We start from the raw sequence: 12,100 nt of genomic DNA, 5'->3' as shown, positions 1-12,100 counted from the left end.
TGCACAGAGAGCTACCACAAATAGGTCTCTGGAGGGTGAAAAAATGTGACATATGTAGACAGAGTCACTTGAAAGAATATTTCTGCAATAGACATAAGATGCTTGACCTAACAGATGTTTACAGTTAATCAATCCCATTTTATATCTATGTTCACAGAATATTTTTCTGATGCCATACCTGGCAGCCAACATGAAGGTAGTAGAAAAAACTGCAGATCCACAGCTTGATAGGAATTGGAAATTCTATTCGGTGACAAGAATCCACGGCTGCAGGCAAGAGCAGTTTCCCTGCCAAGTCCCCCATCCTTCCCTCAATACCCACTGAAGGCTTAAAGGAAATGCGCCAACTACTCTGTCAATTAGGAAAGGTCCTTGCAAAGCCCCATGTGCATGCACCTCCGTTATCCTTACCCAGAGACTCCATCACAACCTTCCCATGGAGAGGACTCACAGGCAGAGGTGAGGCACTGACGCGTCTCCATGAGAGGCAGTCTGGCTTGCATTCAATTGTGCCAGCCACGCTGACGATCAGGAGAGGCTGGCTCACCATTGGCATAAGCTGGGATGGCTGCTCTTTCTTATGTGGTCCCCTCTACAGAAAATCACCAGCAGTCCCAGCCTGACACAGCTGAGGCCTTCTCCAGCTGCGAAGGAAAAACATCAGAGGCAGTATCTGCTCTCCCCCTGCTCCCTTTTTTTCTCCCTTCCCTGTAGACAGACACAGCATGAGGTTCCTGAGGAATTAGTGTGGGAGGACGCCTCCCCCGCTGGCAGCCAAATGCCAACCGCAAGTCCTGCCCATGTCTGACATTTCTGCATTTCTCTGGGTTAACACTGTTTGACACAGACTTTTAAAAATATCTCTTAAAAAGGTTTGTGCATGTGTGTGTGTATGTGTACAGTTTCTGTTGTTTCAAGGCATCATCATTGGGTGTATTTATTATTACTTCAAACAACTATTCTCTTAGTTGCTGACATATCTCTGCTTTGGCATTTCTACTTAGGCAGAAGTAATTGGTTTCAGAAGGCTGGAAACCCTTATTTGAAACCACGTGCACATTCTTGTTGATGGATGCCATAAAATGTTCCAATATCATCTTCCCTCAAGTGAAACAAGCGTTCAAATCCAGAAAGACAGAATGTGATTGACAGCATGGCATACTTACATTTTAACTACCTGTTGTCAAATGATTTTAAAGCACCTGTATATGAAGTGGGGTCAGTTCTCCTTCTTGGTCAGTTACCTTTAGATAAATCTTACCAAGTCTGAAAGGGATTCTCTCTCTCTTTCCGAACTAGAAAGTACTTGCCATTTCTTATCGTTCCTAACTGTCAAAGGGCTGATGAAGGCAAACATTCATATAAGATGCAGTCTCTGGGGAAGAAGAGGACAAACAGCTATCCATCATGTCTGGAAGAAAGGTCTCGTTGTAGCCTGTACACCCAGATAGCAGGGCTTTTTTTCTTGCAATGTTTCTGGATATGTTTTCGATTTTTTTTTTTTTTAAAGGAATGCCAGGGTATGGCTGAAGTGGATGACATTGATATGGCAAGACAAAGACAATTCTACCAAGAAACAACGAAGCCCAACTCCAGATGGTGTGGGGAAGGCAACTGAATGGCTATGTGTACCTACAGCAGAATGAGCAACTGGGCGTGGAGGCTCAACCCCAAGGGCTCTGGGTGCACGTGCAGGAAGGCACCTCTGAAAGTGTTATGCACCACCCCAGAATGCACTGCTACTGGTGGCCTCTTCAAACACCTTGGAAACTCAGGACAGAAATCCCATCCACAGATTCTCTAAGTGATGCCCATCTATAAGCAATAGAGCAGCTCGGTTAAGCCTGAGGACTCTACGATCAGACTGCACGGTTTCAAATCCCAACTTTGTCACCTACTAATTAGGCGACAAATTAGGCAAGTGGCTTAGCCATACTGTGCCTCAGTTTCTCCATCCATACTATTGGAATGATAAAAAGAAGCTACCTCAAAGCGGTGTTATGACGACTGGGTTAATACATGCAAAAACACCTAAATCACTGCCTCTTATGATCACTATTGTTAATATCCAGTCTCCTGCGTATTACTCCTCTACACAAGGGAAACTAGGTCACCTTCCATTCTTGGTTAGCTAGTGTTGTCAGAAATTTCTTCTCCACACTGAGCGCAAATTAAGCTGGTTAAAATTTCAATCGATTTACCCCAGGCTTAATAGGAAAGGCAGAGCCAGGATAAGTCTCATTTCTCTTCCCTTGACAGTTCTACACAATATTTGAGACAGCTGTAATGTATCCCTAAGTCTGCAAGACCAAGCCTTTCCAATTTTTAACAACTTTTCCTTATATAGCAAATTCCCCAGATTTTTCTTCATCTTTATCATGTTTCTTTGATTCAGATTTGTCAGCATCTTTAAACTGCATCATATCAAATAGAACAGAATTTTCTGGGTGTGGTCTAAGAATGCAAACTATGGGAGACTACTATTTTTCTTAGCCCAGATATGATGTTTCTTCAATCTTCAAAACCACCAGGCACAGTCAAAATTCATATTCAAAGAGCCACCTCTTGCCCCAAATGCATTTTTCAGATACTCAGAGGACTAAAGGAATTCTCTCTCTCTTTTTTCTCTGACATCAGTATGAAGGATACATAGAGTCAAGCACTCTCTTGTGTATAGACCATATAACTAAACATTTGCAATTATCCTGAGCCTAAAGAACCTTCTGGAAAATTAGTTCACAGCTCTCCTGGATGGAAATATATATCTGGAACTAAGATTGCAAAACACCTGGGTGATCAATCAGCATAACCATCTTATTTTTCCAAAGAAACTCAGAGAACTTCAATGACTTACCCAAACTCACATACGGATGGAGCTGAGAATTAAGCCAATATGAAATCACGAGCAAGAACTTTCCCAATGCCTCTCTACATGACCAACTGAAAGTTTTCCTTCCCATAAGCTCAGTATAACTCAGCCTATTTCTTTTCAAAGGAGATTCACCAGTGGAACTTGGCAGCTTTCCCATCACAGCAAATCAGTGCACCTGACTGGCCATCCTCATTGAAAGAGAGCTGGATGTAGGTGTGGGAAGTGATGAATGATAAGTAGAGTGGCATCTCAGAAGGGTATTTCAAAAAGGGGCCCCAAGAGCTATAGGAGAATGTTACATAGGTCTTTCTACCTGCAATCTCTTTCAGATTTCTCAGGATAAAATCATCATATACCTTTCATTTGCATTTGCCTGTGTGTCTGTATTGTTGACTCAGCAGTAGTATGTCCTCTACAAAGAGATTTGTCTCTAAATTTTTCCTGACTGTACTGACAGACAGATGACCTGGACAAGGAATGGGAAATTCACTTACTTCTTTCTAAAAGGAAATTAACCAAAACATGCTTTCTACGGTCTGACAAAGATAATGTGAAACTGAATATAAAATATGTGTTTGTGTTGTAGCTTTAAAAGCAACCGAAACAGTGGGAATGCTACTTTTAAAGCAGTTTCTTATCCTGGAAGCAGTTGTAACTAAAATCAAAACAACAAAAAAAGCAAAAAAACAAAACAAACAAACCTCAGGTCACAGGATTGGCTGTTCAACACGTAAGAAGATATTTCCCTGATTTTCTCTGCTAAAATGGCTTTTCCCTTTTCTCATTTTACTTTGCTTTAATTCCTGTGGCACATTACATATTTCATGGTAATAGTCTGTGTATGTATTTCCAATCCGTTACTAGATTGTAAACTTCCGAGGCAAAAGGACAAATTATCATGCTGTTCTCTGCCATCATTGCATCTTACACAGTATGACAACCTCATGTTGGTTCTCTCAATATCACTCTTGCTCGTCTCTCTAATTCTTTATCCACATGGCAGGCAAAATGATCTTTTAAAGATAAATCTGATCATGACAGCCCCTTCTTCAAAATCCTTCGCTGGCTTCCCAGTTTTCCGAGGATGGAGTCCATATCCCTTTAAGATGGACCAGGAACCTGTGTTGGATCTGGACCTTGCCCACTTCTTACCATCTGCTTCACTCCTCTCTCCTGCTCCCTCTCTCTGCCCCAGGAACCTTACCCTTTCATTCTTGGAACTCACTATTTTCCTCCCAGTCCGCACATATTCCTCCTCTCCCTCCCTCCCCCTAACCCCTTCTTCTGGTTACCTACTATTCATCAGTTCAGTTCTTTAGGGAAGCCTTTCCTGATATCATATTCAAGTCAGGTCCCCCTGATGTTACATACTGTTGTCCTATCCTATACATTTTCTCTAAGACCTTCCTAAAGCATAACTTCTGAAATACTGGTGGAATATGATATAGTCACATCAGAAAATGTTAAGTCCTAAGTTCTCAGAGACCTTCTACAGAGCCATGCCACGGAAGGAGGAATTCTATCTCCCTCCTGGAAATAAAATATCAGTCCAGACATATTTCTGGAGGGGGTGGCAGTTAGAATCTACCATAATGCTGAATCAGCCACCCACATCATTTTTACATTAAAAAAAAAAAGCCCCAGGCTGGTTAATGAGTTTAGGATTCAAAAAGACTCCCAGAGGTCTAGAGAAAGGATCAAAATGTAGGTATATTACTTTAACATAGTGTGGTTTCAAAGTTCCAGTTGTCCATTCTTGATTAACTGCCTCTTTGGTATATCAATCATCTCAGCAGAAAATGTTAGGTCACCACAAACATAGCACACCTGGGCTCATCCCCTTTATAATCAGACTCACACTTCAGAGAATGCCAGAGTCAAAAGAAGAGGACCATTGCTGGATGACGAGGGCAAAGCTATCATCAAGAATCACTCAGTACATTAGAAGTCAAGGAGAAAGATGCTGCTCTGATAATCGGACCCCTTAACCCACGGGTGTCACCGGAGCCCTTGAAGCACTAAGCACATTTACAGGAACACCAACTGGAACAAATAAGAGCATAGGGCTAAGCCATCCTGCTGGAGCAGGGGAAGAGAGATGGAGAATTTACATTCATTGAGCACCTATTCTGTACCAGTTCTCTGTTAGGGGCTTTACAGTCAGTTTATCATTTAAATCAACCTGTCGCTTGGCTCAGTCTTTCCTTCCTTTGAGTTCTCCAGGGAGGCTGATAACTTTCCCCCTGAATAATGAACCAATCCTTCAAGGAACCCCCTTATGCCTTTTCACTTTAAAAAATCATCTCCATTACTTTTGACAAAGTCTACTACACGTGATCAAAGCGAAAGAGAGATTATTAAGATGATGATGATTTTATCAGAATGGGCAATGTAGCTAGGGATCGAGCCACTTCCAGATCCCAATTTTGCCCCCAAATTGCCTCCTTCAAAAAAGGAGGTGTTGATCTTCTTATTAATCTAATATACATGGTCTAAGAAATCTGGGGTAAAAAGCAAAGATACCCACTCAAAAAAGAGGGATATCAAACGCTAATGCACGTCACTGGCTGATCTCACTGTGCTGTTCCCTCCTCTCATGCTGACCTGGAAGATGTGGGTCATAGGACTCAGCATTGAATTCGTAGACCTACTCAGTCTTTGTAAATCTCACTTTCTTCCCCTTGAACTTTTATTTCCTTCTGTTCATCTAATTATGGATATCTGAACATTCTTTTTGCCCTAACCTACTCAAGTGTAAGTCTTTTAAAGACAGGAATCATGTCTTATTTATGTCAGTTCTTAGTATAAATACCTTGTATACTTCTTGTCCTAAATAACAATTTTTTTTTCACTTTTGCCTCAGTTTCTCTGCTGTTACATTAAAAGAAATACTCAATTTCAATAGACATGTAATGAAATCAATATCATTATGTTTCATTCCTTTAAAAAATGGAGATATATATACAAAAATGTGAATTCTTCTTATCTTAATGAAAAACAAGCAGTTTCTTACAGATTGAAATGTCTTTATACATCAACACCTTAAAGAGGAGTCAATGAAACATAATGGAATTACAAAAACTTCTCAATACATACCATAACGTAATTTAATCTAACTATTAAATTGGGGTGGGGAGAATTCTATGTACTCTTCTTACCAGAAAGAAGAATTATAGAGAAAAAAAATACTGACCAAAGGGAAAATTTTCTATTAATGACCACAGGCAACTGGAAGACATACAGAAAACTTATTCCACAGTAGGAAGTAGTATAGGGTAGTACATTTTCAAAAAGGAATTCTCTGGGATGTGGAGGTTATAAAAGGTAAAACTATGTTTTTATCCTAGAAATCTTTAAGGAAAAATGATCACATTACTAAAGGTTTCTGGCAACAGGAAAGTAACAAGGATTAGCCAGAGAAGCTTTATAAGAAACTGTGAAAAAGACTGAGAATGTACAGAGAAGAGGATCTGAAATAAAATGCAGCGTGTCACTTAAGATGATAAAAAACAAAGAACAGGAACCTACACTTATCATTAAAAGAAACTTCAAAACTAGGACCACCTGTTGTTTTTCTAATTCATGAAATAGTTGAAAATAAAAGTCATAGGATACTGTTGACGTTGAAGACCAAATCCACAGCAAGTAACCAAGAATCAAATTCAGTTTTTAATCCCTTCAAATGAAAGAGATGGTATTTTTTCCCCCTAAAGGGAAGACAGCCTCATGATCAAATGACTCAGAAAAGGCCCAACTGATGTTACTGAAATTTGGCAAAAGTATTCACATTTCAGCTGAGTTATATGGCTGAGGTTTTACAGCCCAGAGGCATATCTTTAAGAAAGTTATAGGGGAACATAAATAGATTTTTAGAATAGAAATGGCTCTTTTAGCATAGGTTAATGGAAGATATTCTATCACTGACTTGGGCAGGGAAAATGGAGAACTGATATAACAGGTTACCGAGGCTTGATAGCGAAATTGCCAATCTTTACGGAAGTTTTGAAGAATATTTAAAAAAGACATAGAAGGAAGGGATTTACGTCTTTAAATGTGACAATTTCTCTCCATTTATCCTGTCAGGCCCACATTCTAAGCTACTGGGATATGTCACTTGCTCCCTGCTAATTCTTCCTCCATACATTGCCTTGAGAGGTGGTGTTTTGATTTTTTTGTTTTGCTTGGTTGTTTTTGTTTTGTTTTAATGCAAAGCTGAGCATAAGCCCACTGCCTTCTGCCCCTGACAGACAGGTCCTCTTGACATACTCTATTTCTTCATGGCTCTTCCTATAATTTCAATGATTTATCTATTTATTTACTATCCATTGTTTTTGTCAGCTCAGGCTGCTATAACAAATACGAGACTGGGTAGCTTAAACCACAGAATTTACTTCTTACAATTCTGGAGACTGGAAGTCTGAGACAGGGTGCCAGCAGGGTTGGGCACCTGCTTTGTGAAGGACTGCCTTCCCATTGTGGCTTCAGATGGTGAAGAAAGAGCTCTGAGTTCTGGTCTCTTCATCCCCTTCTAAGGGCACTAACCCCATCATGGGGGCCCCACCCTCAGGACCTCATCTAAACCTAACTACCTCCCAAAGGCCTCACCTCCAATTGCCATCACATTGGGCAATCCCCATCACATTGGGGATTAGGTATTCAACACATGGACATTTTGGGGGGGAGGGGGAGGGCACAAATGTTCAATCTATAACCTTCATCTTCCCTTGCAACATTATAAGCTCTAGGAGGTCAGGGAACTCTATTTTGCTCCCTGCTAAAGCCTACATGACTTGCACAGTACCTGGAACACTGTAGGTGCTTTTCATAAAGATTTATGGGATGTATGGAAGAAACAAATATTTATAATCCTCTCCCCCCTCCACTTTGTGTGTGTGTGTGCACATGCATGCATGTGCACACATGTATATATGAATATAATCTCTAGAGCAAACTGTAGATTATCCAGTTACTACCTGGGAAACTGCCTTAAATGATGTTAACATCTCTACATTTCCACAGAATATGTTTTGAGAAGCTCATTAATTGTGTAGAGTCCAGCCCTCTTTATATTACGTATTAGTAATTAACCTCCACAGTGTTCACATAACTCAAGAAGGAAACAGGTAGGTGGTATATGAGTTATAAGTGGCCTGGGTATTAGCACAGGTTTTTAACTAATCAAAGCTCTCAGTACATGTGTAATCCGACCTACGTCATTTAGATGTGTGGGTATGAGTCTGGTCTTCCATTATACTGCCCTCAAGGGGCCATGTTGTTTGTCATTCATCTTTTGATTTCACATACTGCCTACCCTGGTGCTAAGCATCAGATAGATAATTGATACATTTGCACTGATCTATGTATCAGTGTTAAAAATTGGGTTGAAAGTGACCTGCTATAATTTAGCGGAGAATATTTTTAGGTGAAAGAATCCTAGGGCAGATTTGCAAACCTCAAACCCACTTAAAGTGGCTACACCAGGGACTTTTGATGTGGCTGGAGGGTGGGCAATGGGGCTTGCAGTGGAAAGCTCAGTGCGAATGTCTGCTTTGCTGTTAGAGAGGTAGAGAGGCTGCCGGGCATGGTGGAAAGAGCATGGGTTTGAATTTTGGCCCCAGAAACATTTTTCCAAGTGAGTGCTCTCTTTTAAACCTTGGTTTTCTGATTAAAATTCCTGCTTTACCAGTTGTTGTGAAGTCTAGAAATGGTGCACTGAAAATGATTACCAAAGCTTGGGGCACATGAGCATCTAATGAGTGGCAGTTAAGAGGTCCATGCAAAGAAACGCATGCAAATGTTCATAAGAGCATAATAGCGCCCAGCTAGAAACGATCCGAATATCCAACAACTGGTGGATGGATACAGATAAGGTGGTGTATCTGTGTCCATGGAATACTATTCAGTCATAGAAAGCAATAAACTATTGGTACATGTTACAACATGGACGAACCTCAAAAACATCATGCTACATGTTATGTAATTCCGCTGGTAAGAAATGTCCAGAAAAGGCACATTCATTGAGACAAAAAGTAGATTAGTGCTGAATTAGGGCTGAGAGTGGGAGTGTAGCTGACCAGTAAATGAGCTGTAGGGAATTTTTGGATGGTAGAAATGTTCTAAAAGTAGAGCATGTTGATGGTTGTACAACTCCATGAATTTAATTTAAAAAATCATACATTGTATACTTATAATGGGTAAATTTTATGGTATATAAGTTATATAGCAAAAAGCTTTTCTTCTTTTCTTTTCTTTTTTTAAAGCTCTATTAGAATGCTGAGGGAAATCAAGGGAGTAAGAAATCCCCTTGTACTTCCTATTGGGAGAAGGGTCTCAGATGGAGCTCTACACAGAAGCTGCCATAAAGGCAATGGCTTCGCTGGGCAAAGTGATGGCAGAGCTGGCATTCTTTGAGACTCTTGGGAAATACCCTCATTCCTTCACAGAGGAGGCAACAAGCCAGAATCAGAGGGGATGGCTTCTGGAGCCAGTGTCCACGGAACTGTCGGCCTGGGGGATGCTGCCTCCCTCAGGGGGCAGCCAGAGGACTGTCGCTGGGACTCTTTGGAAAGGAGAAATCTTGGTTCTTCCTATTCCTGCCTTCTAACCACCTTTTCCAATTTCCTCTCGTTGTAATTATTAACTAACGGCAGGCAGCTAATTGAAGATGTATTTGTATGACTTGCTGTTCTGGTGAGAATCTATACAGGGGCTGTTGTCTGTTACCTGTCCAGAAAGGTGTTCAAAGAGAGATGGGTGATGCTGACACGGGTGTCTGGTGTCACACGGAGATAAAAAGGTGCGCGGAAGACCATCAGTCAGCCACAAACATCCAAGTTCCAATAAAAGAGGAATAATCGATATATTAAAATCTACAGGGGCTTCCCTGGTGGCGCAGTGGTTGAGAATCTGCCTGCTAATGCAGGGGACACGGGTTCGAGCCCTGGTCTGGGAAGATCCCACATGCCACGGAGCAGCTGGGCCCGTGAGCCACAATTGCTGAGCCTGCGCGTCTGGAGCCTGTGCCCCGCGACGGGAGGGGCCGCGATAGAGAAAGGCCCGCGCACCGCGATGAAGAGCGGTCCCCGCACCGCGATGAAGAGTGGCCCCCGCTTGCCGCAACTGGAGAGGGCCCTCGCACGAACCGAAGACCCAACACAGCCAAAAATAAATAAATAAATAAATAAAATCAAGTAAAAAACTTTAAAAAAAAAATAAATAAAAATAAAAAAATAAAATAAAATCTACAGGCCCTAGGAGGATACTAAACTCATCACTTCTTTTTTTTTTTTCTTTTAAAGAGAGAGAGAGAGAGAGAAAGCACGGTACCTGCAATACATCAATTAAAACCTGCCATTTCCCCGAAGTTGTCAGCTGCAGAGCAGCTGCCAGAAGTCCTCCTTCTCCGAGGGTGTCTTGAAAATGAACACCTGGGGCAGCCAGAGCTATTAATAGGTGGAGGGAATGATATAAAATGTCACAATGCACCTTTCCAAATAAAAATGTGTCCAGACTTCTCGGGGAGGGAAGTAAGAGAGGAAAATAGCCCAAAGTACTTAAGAAATTATTGCATTTTCCTTTTTTTGAACTCCTACTATATATTACAAGGGAGAGCTTGTCACTTCCAAGGTGTCTGGCCTCTCTCACTGCTGTTCTGGAGAGTTTCATAACACAGTCACAGCCGGCAGGGTCTTCTTGCTTCATTCTTCTCACAATAGGGGCCAGAGAGGCACTGCTTCTGTTCCAACAAGGGGAGTGGGTGGGTACATGGTGCTGACTGTCACCACAGTACAGTGCTGAGGAAGGATGGGGGTCCCCTGTCACTTCTGCTTCTACTGCTTGATGCCTAGTCCAGACAGGGAAGAGAACCCTGGGACCCCCCAAGTCACAAAACTTTTAACAAGTATACTCAAAATCCCTGAACATGCTTCTGGATTGATTTCATAATAATCGCCATAAATTTCTTTTTAGTATGATGCTTTCCTGGTAAGACGGGAAAAAAAGAGATTCTATATCTGGAGAAAATAAGTTTCAGTTCCTGCTGATTTCTAGAACTTAACCTTGAAATTCAAAAGCTGGGTGAGCATGGGCAAGACACTTAACTGCTTTAGACACCAATTCCCCCAATTATAAAATAAGATACTCCAACATTATGATTATTCAAGCTCCCTTTGAGTTTTAAAATTCCTGGATTGTATCATGGAGGCAATAATTTTGCCCCCGAAACAGACTCAAGAAAGCTCTCAATGAGGGTAAGGTCAATAGTCATTGCTTCAGTAGAGGCTGATTAAAAGATCTACTCTTTCTTTCTTCTTTTTTTTAATAGCAAAGTTTGTTCTATTTCCCTCCAACCAAACTATCAAGCTTCTAGTTGTTCTAATTTAACTTTATTACTCTTCTGTCTCGTCAATAAGAACATAATAGTGTCCTTAAAGAAAATGACAGCTCTTTTCTTTGAGGTTTATTTCAAACAATTTTCTTTCTTCTTAATGAGGCTGATCCATGTTTGCAGTTGCATATTGTGTTCTTTTAATGGGGAGGTTTTCAAACACTGAGAAGAAAAAGAAAAGCCAGCTTTCTTTTCCTTATTTATTATTTTGCTAGCCTTTTTGTCACTTCAAATAGTTACCTTACACATCATTTACAAATCATGGGCTTTTTGCAATGCAGCGCATTTCAAGGATGGTGCCTCTTTTTTTTTTGTCTTTTTATAAATGAGGTCTTGCCCAGACAGTCAATGTCTCCAAATCACCCCTCCTTCTGAGGTCCTGGATCCCCCGTGTTTTCTTCCACAAACGGTAGGGGCCCAGCAGCTTTAAAGCTTTTTGATCAGGTTTCATGCAGGGAGACATTATGCATTAACTGGCATATTGGGACTACCACTGAGGCACCATTAGTCAACAATTATTGGTCTTTCAAACTCTGGCCTCAGCTATCCCCCAGTTAGCAGACTCCTGGGTTTTATACTAAAAGAGAAAAAGCAACTGTGTGTGCGCGTTTGGTTTTTTTCTTCAGCATCGAGATGAGTTCAAGGATTTGGATTACGAAAGATTTTGGCAGCTCAGAATATAGGCATCCTATTATAACGACCCAGATGACAAATGCGGATGAGAGGAGAACACAGATACACTCATCCCTCTGTATCCATCGGGTGTCCAGGACCCACTGTGGATACCAAAATCTACAGATGCTCAAGTCCCATAGTCGGCCCACCCTATTCTGCATCCGCAG

The 12,100-nt window shown here is 41.2% G+C and overlaps 1 protein-coding gene across 11 annotated transcripts in view; it reads right to left on the bottom strand.

Annotated features, from left to right (window-relative positions):
• TENM2 (teneurin transmembrane protein 2) overlaps window positions 1-12,100 on the bottom strand; it is a 1,017,264-nt gene that overhangs the window by 532,453 nt on the left and 472,711 nt on the right. For 3 of the 11 annotated variants that reach the window (XM_057541631.1, XM_057541635.1, XM_057541638.1), the window contains exon 1: window positions 412-709. The exons of 5 other annotated variants lie outside the window; for them this stretch is intronic. In XM_057541631.1, coding sequence (XP_057397614.1) covers window positions 412-556 — 145 coding nt within the window. In that variant the 5' untranslated portion in view covers window positions 557-709. Of the gene's footprint in view, window positions 1-178; window positions 244-411; window positions 710-12,100 lie in introns of those variants that run through there. 3 more of the 11 variants (XM_057541630.1, XM_057541634.1, XM_057541636.1) reach the window with 3 other exon arrangements.

Source organism: Balaenoptera acutorostrata, chromosome 2 (assembly GCF_949987535.1).
Source record: "Balaenoptera acutorostrata chromosome 2, mBalAcu1.1, whole genome shotgun sequence".
NCBI classification, from domain to species: Eukaryota; Metazoa; Chordata; class Mammalia; order Artiodactyla; family Balaenopteridae; genus Balaenoptera; species Balaenoptera acutorostrata.
This window is presented reverse-complemented; position numbering and strand designations above follow the sequence as displayed.